Source organism: Dipodomys merriami, unplaced genomic scaffold, assembly GCF_024711535.1.
Source record: "Dipodomys merriami isolate MVZ:Mamm:240054 unplaced genomic scaffold, mDipMer1.0.p SCAF_11, whole genome shotgun sequence".
NCBI classification, from domain to species: Eukaryota; Metazoa; Chordata; class Mammalia; order Rodentia; family Heteromyidae; genus Dipodomys; species Dipodomys merriami.
The window spans coordinates 37488061-37515657 of record NW_027202382.1 but is presented as its reverse complement, the minus strand read 5'-3'; the positions used below and the strand labels follow the sequence as shown (position 1 = coordinate 37515657).

The 27597-nt window shown below is 48.8% G+C and overlaps 1 protein-coding gene across 1 annotated transcript; it reads left to right on the top strand.

The window, feature by feature from the left end:
- Positions 1-1496: 1496 nt before the first annotated feature.
- Positions 1497-12487, top strand: LOC138815661 (uncharacterized). Its single transcript, XM_070005100.1, has 14 exons — positions 1497-1679; positions 1905-2135; positions 2639-2734; positions 2850-3043; positions 3291-5170; positions 5838-6053; positions 6368-6471; positions 7014-7098; positions 8056-8121; positions 8568-8654; positions 9112-9141; positions 9462-9583; positions 9787-9879; positions 11322-12487. The coding sequence occupies exons 3-14, from the start codon at positions 2661-2663 to the stop codon at positions 11476-11478; spliced, it is 3108 nt and encodes a 1035-aa protein (XP_069861201.1). The 5' UTR covers positions 1497-1679; positions 1905-2135; positions 2639-2660; the 3' UTR covers positions 11479-12487.
- The last annotated feature ends 15110 nt before the right edge of the window (positions 12488-27597 follow it).

Here is a 27597-nt window from a genome sequence, read left to right as displayed (position 1 = left end):
AGGACCCAGCACTGGACAAGTAACATCTTCATAACCATCATGACCTTGGTCCAAATCCTGAACAATACTAGCCCTGCCATGCCCATTGTCTATCTCACCCCCCTCAGCAGGGAGTAGCTCCAGAAGAAATGACCCTCACCCACACTCCCTGTCCGTACTGTACATATGCAACCAAAAAGGGGTGATATACAAGTCAGCAAACACTCCCTCCCAGACAAAAGCCCGCCCTGGAAGGCAGCACGTGTGGAGCAGGAGAGGCACCTCCCACCTCTAACCCTGACTGTAAAATGGGTCCTCTGAGAAAGTGGACAAAGCCATTTTTCTCCTTTCCCTCATGAAAACTTGGCCTTGTCATTTCAAAAGCCAATTCATCTGTTCCATCATCAGTCATTTTCAGCAGTGGTCTTTTGAGTTACTTTGCTTTCAAAGGCCAGGGAGACATCTGCATGAGTGGAGGAAGTGTGCATATTAACCATTGTCTATACATCTCTATGATGGTGGATACCTCTTCCTCCTAGCATAACAGGAGACATTGTGCTGGGGGTTAGAGTCATCCTGGCCAGTGGTTTTCTTTTTTTTATTATTATTTTATTTTCTTTGTGAACATACTGTACAGAGGGGTTAAAATTACATGGGCAGGATAATGCGTACTTTCTTACCAAGCATTGCAGCCTCCTCCTTTGGTTACCCTTCACATCCCTTCCCAGCCTCCCCCTTCCCCCCCAGTCCCAATCCTTCCCCTCCCCCCCCCCCCGCACCAACATTGTAAAGCTGGTTTTGGACATGACAACTTGTACTTCTCATTGTTGCAACAGGTCCACCTGTATCCTTAAACGACTTGTTTTCCCCATCTCCTCCACAAGTTATACTGACATCAAATATAGGGGTTATACTGTGGGGGAGGGACATACAAAGAAATAATCTTATAAATGCATTAGAAACACATGCATGAAAGGATAAAAACATTGAAATACATATCTAAGGGTTCATTTTCCTAACATCACATTATCTGACCTTTTCCGCTTGACTCATACATATACTAGATATAGCAAATAAGGGAAACCATGGGGCCTATGTTTCTTTGGGCCTGGCTCACTTCCTTAATATAATTTTTTCCAAGTCTTTCTATTTCCTAACAAATGGGGCAATGTCATTCTTTCTGATGGAGGCATAGAATTCTATTGTGTACATATACTACATTTTCTTGATCCATTCGTCTACTGAGGGGCATCTGGGTTGGTTCCAGATCTTCGCTATGGTAAATAATGCTGCAATAAACATAGTTGTGCTGATAGCTTTAGTGTGGTCTTGTTTGTAAACATTTGGGTAAATCTGGCCAGTGGTTTTCATGGGGAACAACAGCACAAGTCATAAACAGGGGACTCTGGAGAGGGTGTGGTCAGAAGGGCTCAAGTGAAGAACTCTAAAGAGATGACATCACAATGGCTCAAAAGACTTAAGCCCTGGTTCTTCCTGGAACCCACAGTCCACACAAGCTGTCCGCTAGTACACTTGTGTGGAACGTGCATATTGCGAAGGAGTTTTCCTGTTGTGGTTGGAGGAGGAGAAATTCAAGAGGGAGTGAAGGGTGGAGAGGTTGCCTGGGGCACCTGTGTCCACACTGGGTGCCCCCAGGCCTCTGTCACTGCTTCTGGAGATTTTTCCTCAGGACTTCACAGGTGACGTGGGGCTGCCCAGGCCAGGGAACTATGGGCTGACCCACCACTTCTTCCTCCCTAAACCTCATTGGCTCTTACTGCTCTGTGTGTGTGTGTGTGTGTGTGTGTGTGTGTGTGTGTGTGTGTGTGTGTGTGTGTGTGACTGAGCTCGCTTCTGTGAACAATCAGTTGTTTTCAGGTATTTCAATCATGTGTGTGGCCATGAATCTTCTTGTAGTTTTCTAGATGGCCTTTGAAACATCCCACCTCAGTTCTCCTCAAGAATGAAGATCACTTGTCCCCTGGCACGGAGGAGGCCTGCAGGTCAGAGTTCCTCATGGCATGAACCCTGGAGGAGCAGTTGGATCACTTGGTGTCTGCCCACTTGATGGAGGACTCCATTTTCATAAAGAACTTCTTCAACAACTACAGGAGTTCTGCAGAAACCCACTAGGTACTGGACCTGCTATTCACAAGGTGAGTGCCAACTCCAATAAGAAAGGATTGCACATCAGCAGTGAGACCTTTGGCACTGGAGCGTGGCTTGTGGTGGGTTCACAGAATCTCCTTCACTGGCACTTGCCAGAATTTGAGGAACCAAGCAAGCAAGGCCTGTGCTAGGCTGGGTTATCCTGCTGCAGTGTCCTCTCCAGGGCTGTGGGCTCTTCTGTGTCTGTCGGCTTCCCTGAGGCCTGAGACCAAGCAATGTGTTTCTTTAGCAAGAAGGGAACCAATTGTCTCTGGGACCAGGGTCCCACCCAGGTGTAGGAAGAATGGCTACACCCAGCAGGAATGGCTGGGGCCAGAGAGAAGGCCTCTGGGCTCCTAAATGATCAGGGCAGGAGCTGATTCCTTATCCATGAAAGAAATAGGAAGAGATAGGAAAGGCCGATGTTCAGACCACGAGCTTTGTGGTGTGAGAAGAGCAAGAACATGCTGGCTGTCCTGGGCTGGCCAGTGATTCTTGGAATCCTCAACAGGTTCAAGACTTGTGAATCCCCCATGGAGTCCTTTGGACAAACTGACACCCTCGCCGACTACAGAGAGGATGTCATTACCCAACACCAGATCTGCTAGTGAGTAGTGAGTGGGCTGGTCTCTGCAAAGGCAGCGATCATCGTAGGGGACTGAGGGAGACCAGGGCAGGTGCTAGGCTTTATTCAGACGCTGCTTCCACCCATGTTCCTCTAGTGCTATCTCAGGCCTTCTGAGCACCTGGCTGGACTGCCACCCAGAAGTCTTCCTGGAACCCATGCAACATCCCTGCCTCCAGGGGCTCCTGGCTCACTTGAGGCTCCATATGCGTGGCTCTGACGAGGAGCTCCATTTCTCCCACAGTCTGGCACAGTTGGTGATCCAGGACTTCAGGCAGGATGAGGCTCTAGGTGCGGAGTTGGGATGGAGACATGGCCTGAGGAGGGGTGGGAGGTTCAGGGCACCACTGGGAGGAGGCTCCAAAATAGCCATGGACCAGGGACAAGAGAAATCTCAAGCCTTGCATGGGCATGGAGTGGTTGAGTGCTGGCGTGTATGGAAGCTTCTAAGCTGGGAAATCTAAGGAAGGAGGGTGCTGTGGGAATTTGCAACGACTGAAGAAAGCAGTCATGGAGAAGACCTTGTCTCCTCCTGCAGCTCGAACTACAGCTCCAGTGTCTGGTGTCACACCAACTTCAGAGCCCCATGCAAGTCCATCCGTCAATGTGGCCACCATTACCGTGGGAGGAGCCTCATCAGGAGCCCAAGCAGAGGCCACTTCTGCCTTGAAACTGGATGGCAGGTCTCTGGGAGCCGAAACATTGTGTGTGGAAGAAGAGCCACGGGCCAAGCCAGCTCTACTGCAGAGTCCTGAAGGGACAAATGCACCCGTTGATGAAGTGCAGTCATCCCCTACTTTCTCTTCAGTGCTCAGTGTCCAGGAAGAGGGGGTCAGTGCTGAGTTGGAGCCCAATGGCACCTCAGCCCCGGGGATGAGTGTGGGAGAAGTGGTGGTAGGTGGTGGGGAGATGGAGCTCTGCTCTAGCTCTCCTCCTGTGCTCAGGCCCCATCACACATCAAAAGCCACTGCTGAGGAAGAGCCAGCGTCCACCTCACCTCTGCCTCAAGTTCCCGGACAAGCAGCCTTCTGTGATGAGCTGAATGTGCTTTTGCCCTTGGCTGTGCTGCTCTATATTGTAGGAGCACCAGCAGGGCTACTGTCTCTGGTGGGAGTACTCACTCTGGTGATCTGTGGCCTAAGACCACTATGCTCTTGTGACAAATCAGAGCCAGCTTTCACCAGGGATCCATTCCATGGTGCCAATGGGCCTCCAGCAGGGAGTGCTGACAGGAAGCCTTTTGTCAGCTTGCCTCCCACTCTGCGTTCCCCACAACCAGCCTACAGTGCTGAACTGACCGTGTTTCTGTTCCTAAATCTACTGTTGTTTATTTTAAAAGGACCGGCTGGGGTGGTCTCACTTGTTGGAGTGCTGACACTGGTGCTCTGTGCCGTAAGATCATTCTGTACTTGCACAGAGTCTAAGCCAGCTATCATCTTGGCTGCTGTCCACAGTGCTCAGAGAGCATCAGAATATAGTGCTGAGAAGGAGCCCTGTGTCAGCTTGGCTGACAACCAACCAGCCCCCAGTACAGAGCTGGAGTTTCTTCTATCCTTGAGTCTGATTTTCTACCTGTTAGGAGCACCTGCTCTAGTGCTCCTGGTGCTTGGAGTACCGACTGTGGGGCTCTGGGTTGTGAGATCTACAGCATTGCATAAAGAATCAGGGCCATCTGCCAACTTGGCTCCGGATTGCAGGGCAGATAGAGCTCCACTTCTTGGTCCTGCAGAACCAGCCTCCAGTTCGGAGCTGCATATCCTTTTACCCATAGCTGCAATGCTGTCTCTGGCCCAAACCCCAGGGTTGGCCATCTGTGCTGGGGGAGCCCTAGTTCTGGTGCTCTCCTTTGCAGGACCACCAACAAAACTCACACAATCTCGCAGGGCTGAGTTGAAGCCAGGTTCCACCATGGCTGTGGAGCCCAGGACTGAGGACACAGCAGCCTCCAGGGCTGAGAGGGAGTCACCTTGCACCTCCACTCCGCTGTTGCCCCTCCAGAAGGCAGCGGCTTGCAATGCTGAGATGGAGGCGTCTTGTGTCTCAGCTGCGCTGCTCCATGCCCAGGGAGCAGCAGTAGCCAGTGCTGCCACAGAGCCACCATCCAGTGCAGCCCCTCCAATATGTGTTGAGGACACACTGGCTTCGAGGAATAAGCCAGAGCCACATCCCAACTTGGCTCAAGGACTCAGTGCAGAGACATCAGCTGCCTGCAATCCTTCTCCAGAGCCCTTGGCTGTGGTGACGGAGCAGGCTCCCTCTGCTTCTTGGGAATCTGAGTTGCCCTGCACCTCTGTTCCTGCCCAAGAAGCCTGCCATCCTGCTTTGGTGACCAGACAGACTTCATGCAGCCAGAACATGCCTTGTTTCCTGGCTGTCCACCCCCACCTGGAGGCAGAGCAGCTCACAATGATGGATGCGGTGAGGGGCTGGGCAGGGTGGCTGTGGTGAAGGAGGGATTCCTGTGCACTCTGCTGCTCTTGTCCATGCCACATTTCCCTCCTACCCATCCCTTCTTCCCCAGCCTGATTTCCCCCACTGCAAGCACCACTTTGTCTAGACCCATTGGGTTAAGTGTACTCCCTGAATCTTAGATGAGACATGCCTCCATGCCAGGAGCTGTGCAGAAGCAAGCCTGGGACAGAAAGAAGGGGAGCCAGCACACAACTCACCCTCCTGTGCCAGGAGCCCTGTGAGCCTCAGTACTCATTCAGCAGGCACCTGATGTGGACCTGATGAGTGCCCAGCCGAGACACGGACCTGAGTGCTAGTTCTAGTGGGAGGACATAGGTGTAGGTCAGGGGAAGGACATTTGTTGGCTGAGCTAGGTCAGATTAGGTGTTGTATGGAGTACGAAGTCTTTTGCGAAGTATGAGAAACTTTGGGAAATCACTGTTCATCTGTTCCCACCTTTGTTGCCTTGGGGTCCCTTCTGTGCTATCTGTGCAGATATAGACACTCCACAGGTTGTCGGGTCCTCCTGCTTGCGCTCATCTCCATGACCTTGTGCATTTGAGGAGGGATTCCAGGGCCTGGGCCTGGGCACTGTGGTGTGTCCAAGCCTGGTGACCCTGGCCATCTTCCTCAGGAGCTGTTCGAGAAGGCAGTGCCCAACCACTGCCTGGGATCCATCTGGTCCCAGAGGCACAAGAAGGGCAAGGAGCACTTGGCCCCCACCATCCGGGACATGGTGGCACACTTTAACAACGTATGTTCCTGTGTCAAAACCACCTGTCTGGGGGACTTCAGCATGAAAGCCCCAGACAGAGCGCGTGTGGTCGAACACTGGATTCAGGTGGCCGCGGTACGCTACAGGCTCTGCTGCCTATGGAATTTCCTCTGCCTTCCAATTTCTCTATTTTGCATCTTGCAATTGTGCTCAGAGTCCTGCATGGAACAAAGTCCCTCCTACCAGGCCCATGTGTCCCAGGGCCTAGCCAGACCCAGCCACCCTTTTGCTGGTCCCTCACTGTCCTGCTCCTCAGCCCCAAGGACACCTAAATCCCCCTGGGTGCCCTACATCCCTGGCCATGTCCTGATACTCCCAGCATCCCTCTCTTGCTCAGGCCAATGGGTGGCAGCTGTGTCAGGCAAGACTCACACAATCTTCCTCTCCAGGCTTGCCGAGACCTGAGGAACTTCTCCTCACTCCATGCCATCATCTCTGCCCTGCAGAGCACAGCCATCTTCCGCCTGAAGACAACATGGCAAGAGGTCTCCAGGTGGGTCCCTATTTCCACAGCAGTTGCCCTGTGGGTAAACATGGTAGGTGTCACACTCCCTGAGCCGGACACAAAGGTCTGGTTGTGATCGTCATTCTGGGGGCCCAGCTTGGGTAATTCATATCAGGCTTCAGAAATCTCCTGTCAGACTGAATACACAGATGCACAGACACAGAGACACACAGGCAAGCAGACACACACACACACATGCACACAGATATGCACGCACGTGTGCGCGCGCACACATACACACACACACACACACACACACACACACACACAGAAGCTCACCAGGTTTTTTGTGGTAGCTAAAAATCTGTGTCCAATTGAAACGAAAGCAGAGCTGCCAAGTAGCAGAGGGATGGCTCATGGTTATGCCAGGAAGAAACAGCTGCTCCTGCGCAGTGTATTGTTGTGCTCTTCAAACCCGTTTGCAAACCTATTGGGAAGCCACATGGGCAGCTAATTTTCCCAAAACAAATGGAGTCAAACTCCCTCCTACCCAACTTCCAACTGTCTCCTTCTCTCTGCTCCTCCCACAGAGACTCCTTGCACACATTCCACAAATTGGAAAAAATCACTTCTCCTGAAAAAAATTACTCCAAGAGCAGAGAGCTGCTGCAAAAGGTATGGCATGAGGAAATGAAGACAGAGGGCAGAGGTAGAGGGGGAACACGGGGGAGTCAGTGTCATGCTAAGGGGTTTAGAAACATGACTTGCTTTCTATTGGGAAAGAGGCCAAGGGAAGAGTCTGCTAGGCCCTTTGCAGGTCAGGGTACGTGGAGTCCTAGGAAGCCATTGAGGTTGAGATGTTGTAAGGGGACACAGGGTGGTCCTGGAAAGCAGAGGGTACCCAGGATTGGGTACTCCTCCTACTGAAAGCCCTAGCATTCTACTTGTTGCCTAATGTCCCATAGTTTCAGGGGTATATTCCTGTCCTTCCCCAAAGTATGCTGTCTTTGCAGCGTAGTTCCTGTCCAAGACCATGAGCAGGGGCTCTGTTCCATTGGTCTGGAACCCTACCCTACTCTGCTGAGGATAGACAGGACTTAGCGTAGGAAGGTTCTGAAAGTCCATGGCACTCTCGTGCTCTGCTTACCTTCTCTAAGAACCCTGATAGAAAAACACCAGCAAACTAGATCATTGGATAGAACATTAGCGTTCTCAGTACCTCAGTTTTCTCCTCCCTGATAGGAAGGGTTTTGGAGCTCAAAGGGCTGAACAACCAGGCTGGATTTGAGCTGCCCAAACAGGAGAAAGTAATGAACCCCCCAGAATTGTGAGGAGGCCCTGGGCACACATGCCAGTCAGCACAGCACCATTGGTAGCAGACAGCAGGAGTCTCTGTTCCCCCCACTGCCAGGAGGCAGACCTGACAGATGAGGGAGCAGGCAGAGGAGGCCAGCTCCCCAGGCCAGAGCCCACAGTAGTGAGTGCTGGAGCAAAGCCAGAACTAGAATTCCTCTGCCAGGTGGTAGAAGTTTGATACAACCTAACAGGCTCGTCAGTCCCTATAGTAAGACAACAACACTAGAAAGACAGACAGCACAGAGCCCTCACTAACAACCTCCACAATCTTGGCAGGAGTCTTGCAAGTTGGCCACAAAGGAGAAGCAGCTCCAAGGAGGTCCCAGGTGGTTGCAGAAGATGGTGAGTGACTGGGACCTAGGCCAGGTTGCTGACAGAGAAGAGGCAGAGCCGAGCCTAGCTCTGCTCACCTTTGACTTCACTCCCATGGGTGCATAAGTGGAGGGGTATTTGCACTCTAGCAGATGTGTCCCTTATGAGCTGGCTGTCAGAAGGCATAGAGGAACTAGATCCAGCAGAGCGAGGAATTGGCAGAGTCTAGAATGGGTGGTGGGCCGAAGGGTCCTACAGAACGTTGAGTTCTGCATATGCCAGCCTAGATTTGGACCTGGGGCAGTTTGGAGAACCAGGCAGCAAGAACCTGGGCCTTAGACACAAGGGGGATCACAGGTTCCCCAATACACTGTGCCATGGAAGCAATGGTTAGGCTGAGGACTGACTGAGGTACCATGGGAGATTGGGTATGTGCTGGGACCTGAGCCTTGACCATCACCCATTCAATCCTACAGGTGTTGACAAAGGGCATCATTCCCTACCTGGGAATCTTCCTGACAGACCTCATGATGATACATTCTGCATATCAAGATATCCATGATGTGAGTAGCCAGGCCCATGCTGGCAGCCTGGAACCTTGAGGTCAAAGTTCCCTGGGAATCCTGAGCTCTGTCACTCCTGACAACCTCGAGGCCATCCTAAGAGCTGAGTCCTGTGCCCCTCTGACCATCTGCTTGCCACAGCTGCCGGACCACTGTATTAGTGTCCATTGAGTAGCTAGGATTTTAAGTCCCTCATGGGATGGCACTGGGGCCAAACTGGAGCCAGCCTCTCCTAGAGAAATTCCTTTTCAGCCTGTGCTGCAGTAACTCTCCTGGCATCACAGGTGTTAGACAACACAATCCCTAATCCTGATTGATGCCCTGTGCCCAGCCCTCCTCTGAAAGCTGACCCTACTCTGGTATAAGCACACATTTTGCCCAGGCTAGAAGAGCCCCTGGGTGGAGGTCCTGAGAGAACTGGGGCCAAATCCTAACTCCATTGCCCTCTGTCTTCTAGGAAAAATCCCAAATGGAGAAATTAAATAAGGTGAGTGTCAGCTGTCCAGACAGGACAGGGTGGGTAGGGAAATGCAAGTTTCTCCTGTCCAGCTTGGTGAGCAGCCATTTCTGCATGAGTACAATGGGATGAGAGAGAAGATCCACCCTTGTCTTGGTGGGCTGTGTAGTAGCATCCAGGAGAGCCCAGATTAAGTGTGAGGAATCAACTGTGAAATCTCACATGCATTTGGGGAATCAGTGGAGGGTTGGTGGGCAGAGCTGCTGGAGGAGGTGGGCCCCTCCCTAGACAGCAAAGCCCAGCCCAGGCCAGCCCTGCCCTGTCCCTTCCCTTGTGCTCTCCATGACCAGGAAAATGAGATCATCCAACATTTGAAAGACCTGCAGCATACCTGCACATATTATCACCTCAACAAAGCAGAAAATTTTCTGGCCTGGTTCAAGGGCCTGGAACGGCTCAGTGAGGAAGCCAGGTGGGTTGGCAGACACTGGTTGGACCAGGGGGACATCCGGAGAATGGGGTCCAGAGGCCCTGGGGTATGACCATGGGTGAGTGGGAACCGACAGAGACGCTGGTCGGCTGAATGCGGGTGACCCACCAGGCTCTGAAGTCCAAGCCAACTGTGGCAGTGAACAGGCATGGCACTTGGTCACCTCACCACCACCCTTGTCTTAGCTATGAGCTATCGTGTGCACTGGAGCCCCGGAGGCAGACTGACCCTACAAACAAGAGCAAGACCTTCCCAGGAATTCAAAAGGCAAGGAAGAAGTAAGTGGCTGTGCAATGGATGGCAGTGTCCTTATAACAGGCAGGGCAGGTACCAGGGACACCTGAGGCTGATGCTGATTTCTCCCCACTGTCAGCATCCCTGATTGGGAGCTCAGAGGCCTCATCTTTCAGGGCTTCATTTTCTTCCTTTTTCTTTAGAATGTGATTTATCCCTCAGATAGTGATTCTGATTGGAGCATGGGGGATTGTCCAAGGTCCTAGACTGGAGCAGCAGGGTAATGGGGAGAAGTAACTGGGAATATGCATGGGAAGTTCCCTGCAGGAAGCCAATCCCTGACTGAAGCCACCATATTCACAACATTGACCTCAGTGGCAGTGGCAGCTCCCAGCCCACAGCACAGGAGCAGCTCCAGCGTGGCCCTGACAGCAGCAGCAGAGTCAGTGTTGTGGAAAGATGATTCAAAACAGAACCAAGTCCAGGTGCAGGCAAAATGAGAGCTAGACAGTTCTTTTCTGCCATTGTGCTTCTCTTTATAATTAGTGGAGAATACCCAACATCTAAGGAGGATGACAAACCTAGAAAGAGACAAAATGGGCTTCAGAGACATGCACAGAAAGAGATAGAGATACAGACAGACTCATAGTTAATGACAGCACAGACACACAAACACAGAAAGACAAAAGCAGAGACACAGAGAGACATCATATGGTATGGAACAACAAGTCCACTGTGCTGGTGTCATTGCTCTATTTTCTACCTACTGTGCTGAAAATCTAATCAGGTGCTTTTCCTGAATGATCAGCATTGATTCCCCCTTGCCTATCATCAAGCCTTGCTAGCTTCCTGCACTCTTCTCCTTGTGTAGATGGCCTGCGTTCCCTTCTTCCTTGAAAGGAAGTCAGAGGCTGAGAGAGCTTTCTGAATGGGAAAGAGCAATGAGAAAATGGGCAGGAGTTGAGTGGAGCTTAGACTTACTTGACAGGAAACTCATGGTCAGTGGAGACTGGGGAGGAAGAAGAGCTGGCAGGAAAGACAAGTCTTGCTAATTGTTGGGGACTCACTGAGTTGGAGGCCCCTGGAATGAATGCTGTGCAGGGGGCCTGAGTCCATGCCTTCCCCGTGGTGGTGTTTCCAGTGGGACAGTGCTCCTAAGACATGCTGTGCATTAGGGAAAGCCTGCTGTGCCTGGAGTTCCTGATTATCAAGGCAGCAGTGAGCACAGGAGGGCAATCCCTTGCCCCACCTCCAGGTACAGCCTGCTTGAGCTGCACTCCCAAATTCATTCCTAAGCAACACAAGATACATTTCCCAAAGGCTCTATTCCCAGGCAGGGATGCCAAGACCTTTGTGCTCCTGGCACTGGATTGCAGGAATGGCAGCCTTCTGGTGCAAAATATGTCTGTAGGAGCTTCTCAAATGGTTGGTGACTCCCAGTTCCCATCAATACTGCTGACTTAGCTCTCTGTCCCTCTTCCACCAGCCTGAGGATGCCTGAGAACAAGAATGTGTTGGCAAAATATGAGTTTGTGCTCCAGAAGAGGACCTCTCCCACACTGCCAAGATCTTGTGTGGAGCCAGTTCCCCACCTCTTCACAGGAAGAGGGGACAACACAACATTTAAGAGTGTCTCTACTTAGTCTGGATGGCTATGGCTGAGCACATCCAGACAAGAATGGCCCAGACCATACCCTACCCTAACCACCAGTGACCTCCACTCCTGAAAACACTCAGTATCTTTTCTCCACAATTCCCTCCTGATGTCAGGACCACAGTAGTTCTGTGTTCTAGGCAAAAAACCATCTTCCTTGGATACTCAATCCATGACACACCTCAAATATTTTTCTACAAATGACCTCTGCTGTCAAAATGACAGTGGAAATGTGGCCCAGGCCACACAACCCCTCTGTTGTAACTCCATTCCAGGAACATACAAAGGATCCTGTATCCTCAGTTTTCTACTAATACCTGCCACTGGACACACTGACCTGCCCTCTAGGAACTCCCTCAGAGCTTCAGATATTCTCCGTACTCTACCATAGAGGAACAGCTGACATTTTGGTAGAGCAATGGGCATGGTGCTCACACTTGTCACTGGCTCTGCCATTTCTATTAGGATCTGACTTTGATGACTGTGATGCATATCACTGGATCTGAATCTGTGGGGTCAACAAGACACACTCTGCCAAAGCCATGCTGACCTGTATTGGTTGTGTTCCCGATGAGAGCATTTGAGCTCTGATCTTGTCTTCCCTCCCTTTATGCTATTCTGGTCTTTGTCTAGTGCCCCAGAGTTTCCCATGAGCATCGATTGAGAGACATTGTGTGTTGCACACTGCCAACCTCAGGGTTCCAAACATCCTAGAGAAAAGGCCTGTGCTAGTCCTCAAACCTCACTGCTAGACTGAGTGCAGATAGTGCCATTGGCTCAATGCCACAACCCAGGATAAACCATTCCACTCAGTGACTGCATCCAGGGCACTAGAATACCAAGGAAACTGCAGTTATTCCAGGTGGCGGTCCTTGTCCTGTTTCCATTCAATTTGAATGCAGAAGAGAAAGGAAAATATTTTCTCAATGGGGTGAAATGGATTTGAAGACACACATGTCATCACTATGGTAAATAATGCTTCAATAAATATAGTTGTGCTGGTCACTTTAGGATGGTCTTGTTTGTGATCATTTGGTAATTGCCAGTAAATGGGATTACAGGGTAATAGGGGAGCTCTATGTAGAGTCTCTTGAGGAACCTCCGTACTACTTTCCAAAGTGATTGAACAATGGAGTAGTGTTCCCTTCTGGCCACATCCCTTCCAGCCATGGTATCACTCCTGTATTCACTGTATTAGAAGTTGGTATAACTGGGGAGGGGAAGAGAGAAAACAAAATATTTACCTAGGGATATGATTTGACCCATTGCCACAATGAGATGTAGAAGAAACTAAACGAACTTTACAATGTAATGGTTGCAGTGGGGCAGGGCAGAGGTAGTGGGAGAGGATAATTGAAGAGGTGGGAGCAACGGGATGGTAGGGGAAAAACAAAGGAGGAGGAATCAATGTTCAGTAGGAAACATACTCATTACTTTGCTCATGTAACTGTAACCCCACTATATAATATTTTTTTAAATAAAAATCGCACAAAAAAGATGATGCTAAGGGAAATGAAGTTAAAAAGATGGACACAAGGTTTTTCTTTGTTGCTACTGTTTTTATCAACCTTGGGATTTTTTTTGTTTCTTTTGTATATTCTTCCCTCTTTGGTATAATATCTGTAGTTCTTGTATTTGATTCTCTAACTGATATTCTATATATTGTTTATTGGAATTAGGAAAAGGAAGGAATCAACAAAATTATAAGATAAGGAGGAAAGCAATGCAATAGCCTTAGGCATAAGACAATATGTTGGACACGATCTGTCCAGCTTTGGTGTGGTGGGTAGGGGGAAAGCAAAGTAGGAGAATTCTGAAGGATGGGATAATAAGGTTGACTAGGAATTTACTGGTTTCATAACTGATGTAACAAAGCCATCCTTAATTACCTTGACATTAAAAATATATGTATATAGAAGTTGCAGTAAAATGTCAATAAAAGCTCAAACTCATGAGCATAGGCTCAAAAGAAGATAAACAGAGGGGGATACCCAGGACATAAGGTAAAAAGATAACAGTATGAGCTAATGTAATTCATTGGTCAGATTAAGGTTCTCTTGCAATGTATAAGTGGTTATGAGATGAACCTGAAATGCAGCTAAAATTGTGATGAATTACATGTTGTAGTAGGAGCATATTTTGGCATCTAAATATAAGCCTTCATCAAAATGTATGCCCTGGAAATAGATTTGAGAAACTATATTCCCATAGGAATTTTGTTATACTTGTGTACTAATTCTTCGAAGGAAAAGGTACTCTGGCACTTAGAAAACTGACAGAACAAAAACTTCATTCCAATATCTGCTTCCTCAATATTTCTAGAAAATACATCGCCCACTCACTATCTTCCTTCAGGTTTTCCCTAGGATCTCTGACTTTCTTTTTTTTTCACTTTTTTTTTTGTGAACATACTGTACAGAGGGGTTACTTTCTTTTTGCCTACCTGGCTCATCATCTTTGTCTGTTTCCAGGTGGAAGTTCCTTACGGACATCCTCTAGCCTTTCTATTCAGCTCAGTGCTATAGCCTTTCTGAAAATCTCCCTTCTCCATTCAAGAATTCCTCCAGTGCAGAGATGGGCAGGAGGCACACACCGTAGTCCTACCCTTCTCCACAAGTTCACCTCCCCAATTATCAGCTGCCCAGAGGCAAGCATGCTCTGAAAATATTCAATGGAAAACTCCAGATATTCAGAATTGGGAAAGTTTAAATTCTTCAGAATAGGGAGAATATAAACACTAAATTTTATTGGAAGAAAATAACATTGAAAATTTGCATGTGGAGTCAGCTAAGGATTTGTTTTTCTTGGGGCTCTGGTTGGTCATGCTTGATAGCCTAGATGCTTGAGAGATAAAAAGGAGAAAGATCACAGCTTGAGGACAAAGAGTTCACACCAAAGTTCTCATGACCTCATTTTCATTGGTAGCCAGGTGAGAAAACTTGCTCCAACCATCCCAGTCTACACAGGAAGCTCAGATTGAGAGGCCTGCACTTGCATTCCAGCCCAAGGAAACAATCCACAAACCCCCATGTCAACAGAAAAGGCCTAGCATGGTGGTGTGTGCCTGTCATCTTAGCTATATGAGATCTTCAGTAGGGGCTGTGATCCAGCTGACCAGGAAAACAAGTGAGACTGAATCTCAAAAGAAACTGCAGCACCTAGGCACCAGTGGCTCATGCCTGTAATCCTCTCTACTCAGTAGGCTGAGATCTAAGGATTGGGGTTCAAAGTCTGTCAGGGCAGGAAAGTTCATGAGACACTTTGCTCCAATTAACCACCAGAATTTCAGAAGCAGCACTCTGACTCAAAAGGTAGAACAACCATGTGAGCAGAAGAGCTCATAGAGAGCATGTAGGCCCAAAAGCATGACCAATTAAATATAAAAATCAATCAATCACTAAAACTTCAACAAAAAAAACCCCAATCAATTAATCAATCAAGAATAAACCTGCAGCAAACTGTGCTTGGATGGGGGCTCAAGCATTCAAGTGGAATAGAGCCTGTCCACCAAATAGGTCATCTTGTGCTTAAACATAAGGAAAGCCATCAGTTCAAACATCCACAACACCAAAAAACAAACATATCACATTCTTGTCTATGTGAGGATTGGCCTGAGAAGCAGTGTGTGTACTGTGTGTTCCCTTTCTCTTGATACCATGGTAGAATCGGCTCTATACTGCCTTGGACAGGCAGGAAAAGAAAGGATTGGCCTACAGTTGAAGGGAAATGAGTCCAACTGATGAAGGGAATCAATACTAAGGATTAACTCTTTCATGCAAGAGCAAGAGACAAAGGGTCTATGGCTTCCTCCTAAGCATTTCCAGTTCCCCATTTTAGTCCAGTTCCAGATCCTTCCTTTACCACATTTTCAAACATTCAAAATTGCTTTGAATTTCTTTCACACAGATTTTTCTCTTCTTGATGCTATAATCTGCCAGTGATCTGCTAGTTCTCCCTGCATCATTGAAAGCTTTAGTATTGTTTCTCTATGTTGGTCTAACACTCTTTGTCATTTTACGGAAATTTCAACACTAACACAATCTAGAGTTCATCTAGCTAACATCTTGGATTCTGAGTCTTCCACAATCTCCCAGCTGGCTTCATGTCAGTGACCCTTTCCTGTGGTCTAAATTACATATCACCAAGAATGGCACCAACTGGGGAGATAATGTGAAATATTTCCCTTTTTACCACCTTCACTTCCTCCTGCTTATTTAATCCTGTTCTCACATATCTACTACTCAGCAACTGATACTTAGTATATTGACAGGTATTTATTGTTCATATAAGTTAGTTTTATATTATCTACAACCAAATTTGCTCTTTCTACCCCTGATAAACACGTTTATATTCCAAGATCCAAATCACCTTGTTATTTAAAATCCTCAATTTCCCTCTTTATTTATTTAAGCAAAAATGCCATGTATAAATAAGATTAGTGTTAAATACCAACTCCACTTAAGTCTATTGCTTTTCTTTTTTATCATTTTTATTTATAATGTAAAGGTGATGTACACAGGGGTTACAGCTGCATAAGTCAGGTAATGAGTTCATTTGGTTTTGAACAATGTTATTTTTTCCTCATTTTTCTAACTTATGGCTATCCATCACTACCTTACTCTTATTAGAAATTGTCAAGTAAGTGTATTTGGTTTAACTACTATTAAAATTGTGAACAAAATATTCAAGTGATTTTGAGGTATAATGTACTATGTGATTTTTTTGGTTTCTTTGTATGTTCTTCCCTCATGGTATAATCCCTGTTTTCACTGTATTTGATTCGAATGCCCTGCATCTTGGATGGGAAGGGAAAAAACAAAATGCTTAAAGAGTGATATACACTGACCAATTGTAAAAATGAGATGTACCAGATACTAGGTTGAAAATGAACTTTACAACTTGGAGGGGGGTGGTATAGGAGTTGTTAGGGAGGTGGGAATTAAGGGATGGTAGGGGAATAACAAAGGAGGAATGTACAATGCTCAATAGGAAATGTACTCATTGCCTTACTCATGTAACTGTAACCCCTGTAAAAAATTTTCACAATATAAAACATACTTAAAAAGAAAAAAGAAAAACATATTCCAGTGAACACTCAATATTAACAGGCCACCCTCACCATCCCCTAGTCCTTTAATTTCTGATATAGTACATGTCTTCCTACAACTGTGAAACCACTCTCAACACACTTGGTGGATGCCATCTTATCTTCCCACAATGAAGGGAGTGTCTCAGTGACATGTGCCACTTCCTGCCATAGGTGACACAGAGCATTAGGAGCCTGAACACCTGATGACCTAGCAGGACCCACCTCCCATGGAGATAGCCAGCAATCGGAGCTGAGGGGGATGGAGCACCAGAGAAACACAATGTCATGTCTGGAAGTCAGCAAATGCCCCTCACAGACCTAAGCTCTGCCCTGGCTGGCAGGTGTGGCACCACCTATCCAGCTGAGACTAATTCCTACTCCCAATTACTTGACCAGTCTGGAGGCTTAGATTCCTCTGTTTAGGCAACCAGGCCTCCATGCAGGCTTCAGGGCCCCATCAAGCCTGGCCCACTATCTAAACCTTACCATGAGAGCCTTCCATGTCTGAGGAAACCCAAGGGACAATGATAAATTTATACAGGTGGGGCTTCAATTCTGGGTCTGGGCTTTGTACTTCAGCTCTTCAGCTCAAGGTGAGCATTCTGTCACTTCAGACACAAAGCCACTTCTGTGTTTTGTGAGTGGTTTATTGGAGATAAGAGTGTCATGGTCTTTCTTGCCTGGGTTGTCTTTGAACTGTGATCCTCAGATCTGAGCCTTCTGATTAGCTAGGATGACAGGGTGAGCCACAACTGCCCGGCAATCTACCTTGTTTAGATGGATGAAACTCACTGCCAAGGACCCTAGACGGCAAACTTTTGGGTTGAGGTCACTTACTATGGTGTAGTCCCACCAAGGTAACCCTTGGTAACTTTCTGGCCTCCCAGGGATACCGAGTCTCACCCACGAAGGTACAGGTGGTTCAGCAGTCAGTGACTTACCTGTCTATTCAACTAGGCCACACACAAGGCTTTCATTATCCCCACCAAACTCCTGATTACTAACTGCCCTAGCCCTCCACTAAGAATGAGCTTCTCTCCTTTTTGAGTCTAGCCAACTACCTCAGGTCCTGGACCCCCAACAACTGCCTCCGAACTTGCCACTTACATGAAGTAGCTAGAGGGTCACCAGAGGAAACCATTTGAACACCCTCCACTCACATTTCTCCCTTCAGCAGACTGGTTCCAACCGGCCTCCACACAGGCCTCTGCTCTCAGGCTGCCAGAGCCTTCACACCTGTTCTTTCTGTATGGAACTGAGAACTAGGGTTTTACATTGGGAGTTTGAGGTCAGCAGATTGGACCTCATTTGTGCCAGTTGCTTATTTGTCCAAATGTCTAGACCCTACCATGAGGGGCTCGGCTCCTTGCCTCCATGGCCTAGCCATCTCTTCTGTCCTATTACAGGTGTCAAAGAAACTAAACCTGGGCACAAGCCAACCATTGTCACCCACCATCACCTCTCTCAGTTACTAACCTATAGAGGGCTCAAACTCAGCTTCCCTCCCGCAATCTCTGGTGTCTTTTCACTGGTAGACGCCCCACTCTGACCTTCCAGCTCTGCCTTCCATTAAATCCCACACCCTATTACCCATTTCAGATACAAAGAGCTCCCCATCACACTCCTCTGTGGAGACTCTGGATGACCTGCTAACTCACCCAGCTCACATTAGAGAGAGGTCCTTAAAGCCCGTAGGGAAACGTAATCCTTCCTTGGTGACCTTCACCTTCATCCCTGCCCAGATCCTAACACTGCCAGCATCTCTCTCTTGTCTAGGCCAAGAGGTGGTGGTTGTGTCCTGCAAGACTCACACAATCTTCCTCTCCAGGCTTTCCGAGACCTGAGGAACTTCTCCTCAATCCATACCATCTTCTCTGTCATGCTGAGCACGGCCATCTTCCGACTGAAGACATCAAGGGAAGAGGTCTGCAGGTGGATCCCTATTCCCACAGCAGTTGTCCTGTGGGAAAACATGGTAGGTGTCACACTCCCTAAGCCCTGGACATAAACATCCACCTGAGATCCCCATTGGCGGGGTCCAGGTGGGTAATTATTATCAGGATTCAGACATCTTCTGTCAGACTGAACATACACAGACACACACACAAACAAACACAGACACCCACCCTCCCCCCTCCCCCACACACAAGCTTACCAGTTTTCTATCGTGGCAACGAATCTGCATCCACTTGAATTGAAAGCAGAGCTGCCTAGTGGAAGAGGGATGGCTCATGGTTATGACAGGAAGCAGAACTTGCTCTTGCCTGGTGGATTCGTGGGGGCTATTTGAACCCATTTTCAACCCTTTTGTAGAGCCACATTGTTTCCTTTCTTCCAAAATCAAATGGAGTCCAACTCCCTCCTCCCCACCTTCCAACTGTCACCTTCTCTCTGCCCCTCCCACAGAGACTCCTTCTGCACATTCCACACACTGGAAAAAAATCACTTCTACAAACAATTACTCCAAGAGCAGAGAGCTGCTGGCAAAGCTATGACATGAGGAAGTGAAGACAGGGGCAGAGGTGGAGGGTGAACACGGGGGAGTCAGTGCCATCCTGAAGGGGTTTAGAAACATGACTTGCTTTCTATTGGGGAAGAGGGCAAGGGAAGATTCCCCTAGGCACACAGTGGGCAGAGGGGTGCTACAGCACTATGTGATCTGCATATACCAGTCTAGATTTGGACCTGGGGAAGTTTGGAAAATCAGGCAGCAAGGACAGGCCATAGACACTAGGGGGGATCACAGGTTTTGCAAGTTGCTGTGCCATGGGAGCAACTGTAAGGTTGAAGACTGACTGAGATGCCCTGTGAGATTGGGTATGAGATGGGCCCTGAGCCTTGACCATCACCCACCCAATCCTACAGCTGATGACAAAGGGCATCTTTCCCTACCTGGGAATCTTCCTGATGGACCTCATGATGATAGATACTGCATATCAGGATATCCACGACGTGAGTAGCCAGGCCCCAGCTGTCTCTTGGCAAGTGGAGAACAAAGGCCCCATGGGAGTCCTGAGCTCTGGCACTCCTTACAGTGTCCTGGCCATGCCCAGTGCCCAGTCCTATGCCCCTCTGACCATCTGCTGGCAAAACCTGCCTGAGCCCTGAGCTGTGTGCACACACACGCCAGCTGGGGTTTCAATTCCTTTAAGGGAGGTCCGTGTGGCACAACTGAAGCCAGGCTTTCCTAAGACAAGCAACTTCTGGCCCAACAAAGGCCTTTTCACCTGATGCTGCAGTCACTCTCCAAGCTTCCCAGGGGTTAGACAACAAAATCCCTCATCCTGACTTGATGCTCGGTTCACCACGTTCCTCTGAATGCTGACCCTACGCCTGTGTATGCACACATGTTGCCCAGACTAGAGGAGGCCCTGGTTGGGTGTGCTGAGGGAAGAGGGTCCCCATTCTAACTCCATTGCCCTCTGCCTTCTAGGACAAAACACAAAGGATGAAATTAATTCAGGTGAGTATCAGCTGTCCTGACAGGACAGCCTGGGAAGGGACCAGCAAGTGTCTCTGGTCAACCATGTCCAGCTGCCATTTCTTCATGGGTCCAATGGGAGGAGAGAGAAGGTCCAGCCCTTGTCCTGGTAGGCTGCAAAGCAGCATCCAGAAGATCCCCAGCATTGAGTGTGAGATCCCACAGAAGTCAGGGGGACTCAATGGCGGGTTGCTGGGCAGACCTGGTAGAGGAGCTGGGTCCCTCCTCAGCCAGCAAAGCCCAGTCCAGGCCAGTCCTGCCCTGTCACTGCTCTTGTGCTCCTCAGGACCAGGAAAATGAGATCATCCATACCTGCAGATATTATCACCTAAAAAAAAAGCAGAAAATTCTGGAGCGGCTCAGTGAGGAAGCCAGGTGGGTTGGCAGACACTGGCTGAATGAGCGGGGACAGCCTGAGAATGGGATCCTGAGGGCCGGAGGTGTGGCTGTGGGTTGGAGTGGGAACCAACAGAGTTTCTGTTCAGCATGATGAGGGAGGCCCACCAGGCTCTGAAGTCCAAGCCAACTCTGGCAGTGAACAAGCATGGTACTTGGTCACCTCACCACCACCCCTTGTCTTAGCTATGAGCTGTCATGTGCACTGGAGCCCAGGAGGCAGACTGACACTACAAACCACATGACCAAGAAGTTTTCACAAATGAGAAAGGCAGGAAAGAAATAAGTGGATGACCACCGATTGCAGGGGACAGAGAAGATTCTGGTCTGGGACACCTGAGGCTGATGCTGATTTCTCTGCACTGACAGCATCCCTGATTGTGGGCTCAGAGGCCTCGGCTCTCTGGGCTTTTCCTCCCCTTGCTTGTGTCTGGGATTCATCCCTCAGAAAGGGGTCGGGATTATCAGAGGCCCTAGACTGGAACAGCATGCTAGCAGTGTATTGGGGAGCAGGAATTGGGGGTGTGCTGGGAAGTTCCCTCCAGCACGCCATCCCATGACTGAAGCCGCCATATTCACAACACTGACCTCAGGGCAGTGGCAGCTCCCAGCCCACAACACAGGAGCAGCTCCAGTGGGGCCCTGACAGCACCAGCAGAAACAACATGGAAGGGCCCTCATACAGTGGCCCTCTGTGCCCTGGTGTGACCAGCTCCCACCTGGACCTCCACAGGAGACTCAAGGGAGAATCCTCCCAAGAGAAGCAGATGGTGACACCCTGAACTTCTACTCCATTCCTACCTTATACACTGGAGATGCAGCCAAGGGGTGTGGAAAGCCCAGCTCCTGTTCACATCATATAGTTTTGGAAGGCCCTAGACCTTCCTCCCAGGCTGGGGCCTCCATCTATGTCAAGGCCTCTCCTCATGTTGCTGTCTTTCCAGATCAGGACCTGCAAATCCTCCTCTCCAGGGACTTCTGGATTGCTCTTAAATTCCAAAAGCCCAGCCTTCTCTTCCACCTCCAATGCACCTGAGGCTAAGACAAGCAATAGTAAGAGTTGGAATTTAGGTGACTCCAACTAACAGGTGAGAGATGCCTGTCTCTTCAAGGTGAGCATGCCTGAGCACGTGGGAAATGTCTACATAGTATCATGGTGAGTGGGGCAGTATGACACTCCCCTGCTGCCTTCAACAAGTAAGGACACAGGACAGTGGCAGTCTCCATGTCCATTTGCTTCCCTCCTGAAATTGGTCTTTCAGTAGAGACGGCAGAAACCCAGCATGCTGGAGGCAGTGGGCAGTGCTCAGGTCCAGACCTGACAGCAAGGAGGGAGGAACAGTGGACCCAGCCACTGAAATGAACAAGACCACATCAGGGCTTCTGGGGAGGCAAGAAGGCAGATACATGGATCAAGGGGATGAAGACTTTGACTAGATAAGGCACAATGCAACAGGAACCTTCTTGAGTTTCCTTAGAGAAAGGGAGATCCAGAGCCTCAGAGTTAGGATGGTAGGAATCTGGGTATTACATAACCTGAAAGAGCAGAGGCTTTTCACAGGTGAACGGGCCCTGTTCAGGAGAAGGTTTTTTCATCTTCCAAGTCTTCAAGGGATCAGGAGTCATTTATAGCCTCTCCTTCCTCATGGAGATTCCATGACTTTCCATCATGCTCAGTCCTCTCTTGGCCTCAAGAGGGAGTGGCTGTCATTAGCAGCCAGCTGGGAGAATGTGTCTTCCTGTGTGCTCTGCTCAGAGACTCAGGAGAGCTGGAGAAGGCTGCTGGTGTATCCTCCACCAGTGCAACCTCCAGCCCAGTGGGGACCTGAATGGTAGGAGGCAATGGGGCCCTGGCCCTGGGCCTGCTCCTTCTCTTGGGCTTGGACAAACATCTCTGTTGAGTCCTAGGCCCATGCCTACTTGATTCTGTTAACCTACAGCCACAAGACCTGAACATGATCCTGCCTGGGATGAGGTGTCACACTGCTGATGAGAGTGATGAGAATGGACAAGGCCATGCTATCTTCTGAGACCACCCTCAGGAAGGAAGACTTGAATCACCCCCATCACACAGTGGCTGATTCCTTTTCTGAGCATGAGTGGCTTCAGAGTATTTCTGGCACTGACTGGTGGGTAGGGGGCACTGTGCACAGGGCTTGATGTTCTCTCCTCTTCTGACCCATGTGACGAATCAGAAGAAGACAGGATGTCATCCTGAAGCCCCTGAACAAAGCCTTACTGAAAGAGTACAAGCCAGAGAAGTGTGTGTTTGTGCGGACGATCTCAGAGGATCAAAGGGAGTCAGAAGCAGTTAGCCAGGGAAATGGCAGAAGAGGGTGGGTGGGCATGCTCACCACCCCAGGAGGGAGGGCAGACCCAGAAGGTGGACATTGGGTACTGTTTCACATGTAGGCACTGCGTACCCTAGTCCCCTGTTTGCCTTATCAGCTGCTGGACATGCCTGCCTTGCATTGCCCAGCCCTGCCCTAAATGGCTGTTTGAGGAGGCAAGAAGCTGTGTAGGGACACCATCACTTTGGGGTCAGACAATGAGCTGCTATGGGGCTGGGTGGCCAAAGCCCTCACTAGAAGACACTTTGTCTTACTCTAATGGCAAGCAGGGCTTCAGAATGAATGTCAAACTGGGGTGTAGCTCAATGGAAAAGGAATGACCAAACAGAAAATGGGCAGAAGTTTGGGGTAGCCAGACATAGTTGACAGGAAAGTCATGGTCAGTGGAGACAGGGGAGAAAAAGGACTGGCAAGAAGGACAAGTCTTGCTAAGTGTTGGGGGCCCACTGAGTAGGAGGCCTCTGGAATGAATGCTGTGCAGGGGGCCTGAACCACACCTGCCTCATGGGTTGTTCTCAGTAGGACAGTGCTCCCATGAGGTGCTGTGCATTCTGGAAGGTCTGCTGTGTTTGGAGGTGCGGATCATCAAGTCAGCAGTGAGGAAAGGAGGGGAATAACTTGCCCTACCCCCAGGCAGAGCAGGCATAAGCTACTGTCCCAAGGTCTTTCCTAAATACGACAAGAGAGATTTCCACCAGATTCAGTTCCCAGGCAGGGGTCCCAGGCCCTTGGTGCTCCTGCTGCTGGACTGCAGGCATGACAGCATCCTGCTCAAAATGCATCTTTTGGAGCTTTTCAAGTGCTTGGTGTGTCCCGGTCCCCATCAGGACTGCTGACTTAGCTCTCAGTCCTTCTTCCACCAGAGCTGAGGATCCCTGAGAACACAATTGTGTTGGCAAAACACAACTTTGTTCTCCAGAAGAGGACCTCCAACACACTGCCAAGATCAAGTGTGGAGCCAGCTCTTCACCTCTTTCCAAGAAGAGGAGATGACACAACACGTAAGGGTGTCTCACTTTAGTCTGGATGGCTATGTACAAGCGCATCCAGACAAGACAGGCCCAGGCTATACTGTAGCCTCCAGTGACCTCCACTCCTAAAAACACTCAGGATCTTTTCTCCACAATCCCCTCCTGATATCAGGACCACAGTGGCTCTGTGGTCCAGGCAATAAGCCATCTTCCTTGGATGCTCAATCCCAGACACACTTCAGATAGTGATCTACAAATTTCCTCTGAGATCAAAACGAAAGTTGCAATGTGGCCCAGGCCACAACCTCTCCATTCCACTTCAAATCCAGGAAAACACCAAGGATCCTGTATCCTCTTAGTACTAATAATGTAACAACGATGCCTGCCACTGAACACACTGAGCTGCCCTCCAAGGACTCCCTCAGTGCTTCACATGGTAGAGCAATGGGCATGGTGCTCTCACTTGCCTCTGGCTCTGCCCTCTCTATTAGGATCCAACTTTTAGGAGGAAGATGATGCAGATCACTGGCTCTGATGCTGTGAGTTCACAGCACACATTCCCGCCAAGCCATGCTAACCTGTGTAGGTTGTCTTCCTGATGAGTGCATTTGAGCTCTGACCTTCCCTTCCCTCCTCTTCAGCTGTTCTAGCCTTTCTCAGGGTACACCAGAGTTTCTCATGAACATTGATTGAGAGACAGTGAGTGTTGTCCATTGCAAACATCAGAGCTCAAAGAGCCTAGAGGAAAGGCCTGTGCTAGCCTTCATCCCTCACCCATTGACTGAGTGCAGAGTGCCATGGGCTCAATGCCATGCCTGAGGAGAAGCCATTCCACTCAGAGACTGCCTCCAGGGCACTGGAGAACAAAGGAAACGGCAGTTATTTCTGGTGTGGGTCCTTGCCCTGATTCCATTCAATTTGAATGAACAATGGAAAGGAAAATATTTTCTGAATGGGGTCAAATCGATTTTAAAACACACGTGCCAGCCCTGAATCTGATACGAATATAATATTCAATACTGTTTCTACTGGAGTCTGCTCATTGTGGTTGTATTCCTGGATCTCAAGTATGAAGGACATACACTCCGATGTAAAAAAGGAATTTTACAGGATGATAGTGGACTTTATACAGAAGTAGGCAATGAACGCCACCACCCTTGTCCACCCAAGGAAGGAAGGGCCTGTCCACATGCACACAGCAGCTAGTGTTCACTTTACTTGCAATAAACAGAGTGCGTAAGGCAATCACATTTCTAACCCCAATGGCAGAAGAGAAAGTGTGAAGCCCCAGTCTTGCCAGGGAAATGGCAGCACCCTGAGGGCTGGCCAGGAACATGGGTGGGTCTGAGAACCACAGCTTGTGGCCTCTGCAAGGAGTCACCAATGGAGTGGTTCATGCAGAGATACTATGGCGAATCCCACATCTCCCAACTTTAGGATATCATAAATACCTAAGACTAAGTACATCTCAAGGATTTCTTCACCAGATGCTCTACTAGGATACCTCTTACACCAAAGTTGTGGAAAAAATAGGACCACAGGAAGTAGAGATGGAAGGCTAACATAGCTTGAACTATAATCGAGTACCATAGTCTGTGGGCCTGCACTTCAACAACAGTTTGGTTCATGGAGTTTATAGGGATCAGCTTAGAAATCAAGCCTGACTGAGTTAAAGAGGATATGAGTTTTGTGAATGGACATAGGAAGTTCATCAATTACACAGTTTTGAGAACAGACCATAAAAAAAAAAGTGGATGTGGTATATATACATAATGGAATTCTATGCCTCCATCAGAAAGAATGACATTGCCCTATTTGTTAGGAAATGGAAAGACTTGAAAAAAATTATATTAAGTGAAGTAAGCCAAGCCCAAAGAAACATAGATTCCATGGTTTCCCTTATTTGCAATAACTAGAATATGTCTGAGTCAAGTAGAAAAGGTCAGATAAGTTGATGTTAGGGACATGAACACTAAGATATGTATGCGAATGTATTTTTTCTCTCATGGGATTGTTCCTAACACATTTATAAGATTATTTCTTTGTTGCTTTGTATGTCCCTCCCCCATGGGATAACCACTGATTTCATTGTATTTGATGTTGGCATAATTTGTGGAGGGGAAGGGAAAAAACAATTGTTTAAATAAGGATACATGTGGACCCACTGCAACAATGAGACGTACAAGTCGTTATGTCGGAAAACGAACTGTACAACTTTGGTGGAGGGGGGGGAGGACTGGCTGGGGTCGTGGGGGAGGATAGGAAGGGATGGGAAGGAGAAACAAAGGAGGAGGCAACAAAGCTTGATAAGAAGTGTACTGATTGCCGGGCACTGGAGACTCAGGCCTGTAATCCTAGCTACTCAGGAGGCTGAGATCTGAGGATCTCGGTTCAAAGCCAGGCCGGGCAAGAGAGACTGTGAGATTCCTATCTCCAATAAACCACCAGAAAACAGGAAGTGGCGCTGTAGCTCAAGTGGCAGAGCGCTCGCCTTGAGCTGAAGAGCTGAGGGACAGCGCCCAGGCCCAGAGTTCAAGCCCCACGACCGACCAAAAAAAAAAGAAATGTACTCATTGTCTTGCCCATGTAATTGTAACACCTTGTACAGTATTTTCAGAATTAAAAAAAAAATACAATACAAGACTGGACCCCAATGTGGGCAAGTAACATCTTCATAACCATCATGACCTTGGTCCAATTCCTGTTCAATACCTGCCCTCCCACGCCCAGTGACTACCTCGGCCCCTCTCGGCAGAAGGAGCTCCAGAAGAAATAACCCTCACCCATACTCCCAGCCAGAAACAGTACATATTCAACCAAAAAAGGGTGATATTGACATCAGCAAACACTCCCTCCCAGACAGAAGCCCCGCCCTGGAAGGCAGCACCTGTGGAGCAGGAGAGGCACCTCCCACCTCCAGCCCCAGACTAGAAAAAGGGTTCTGAGAAGGTGGACGATGCCATTTCTCCTCTCCCTCATCAGAACTTAGCCTTGTCAGTTCAACAGCCAATACATCTTTTCTTTGTGACTTTTTCTTGAGTGATTTTTGGGTTATTTTCTTTAATGGCCATGGTCGTATCTGCATGGGAAGAGGAAGTGTGCATAGGATCCAACAAGCATACATCTCTATGAAGGTGGAAGCCTCTTCCTCCTAGTCTAACAGGGTCCTTGTGCTGGGGGTTGGAGTCATCCTGGCCAGTGGTGTTCATGGGCTACATGAGTACAAGTCATAAACAGGGGACTCTGGAGAGGGCGAGGTCAGAAGGGCTCCAGTGAAGAGATGACATTACAATGGCTCAGAGGACTTAAACCCTGGTCCTTGCCAGAACCCACAGTCCCCACAAGCTGCCCGCTAGTACACTTGTGTGGAACGTGCTTATTGAGAACATGTTTACTTGTTGTTGTTGGAGGAGGAGAAATTCAAGAGAGAGTGAAGGGCGGAGAAGGTTCCTGGGACACCTGGATCCACGCTGGGTGCCCCCAGGACCCTACCGCCGCTTCTGGAGATTTTTCCGCAGGACTTCACAGGTGACATGGGGCACCCAGGCCAGAAAACTATAGGCTGACCCACCAATTCCACGACCCTTATCCTCACTGGATCTTCCTGTGTCCTGTTTGTGTTTGTGTGTGTGTGTGTGTGTGTGTGTGTGTGTGTGTGTGTGTGTGTCTATGTCTGTGTGTGTCTCTGTGTGTGTGTGTGTCTGTAGGTGTGAGTGTCTGTGTGTCTGTGTCTATGTGTCTATGTGACAAGCAAACGTTTGTGTGAGCAGTCAGTTTGTTTTCAGGTTTTTCTATCATGTGTGTGACCATGAATCTTCTT

Excerpts from the sequence above, each read along its gene's own strand:
- LOC138815661 (XM_070005100.1), top strand. The coding sequence starts at position 2,661 with ATGGAGTCCTTTGGACAAACTGACACCCTCGCCGACTACAGAGAGGAT. Across the intron at positions 6,472-7,013 it reads ACATGGCAAGAGGTCTCCAG|AGACTCCTTGCACACATTCC; the intron begins GTGGGTCCCTAT and ends CTCCTCCCACAG. Across the intron at positions 8,655-9,111 it reads CATATCAAGATATCCATGAT|GAAAAATCCCAAATGGAGAA; the intron begins GTGAGTAGCCAG and ends TCTGTCTTCTAG.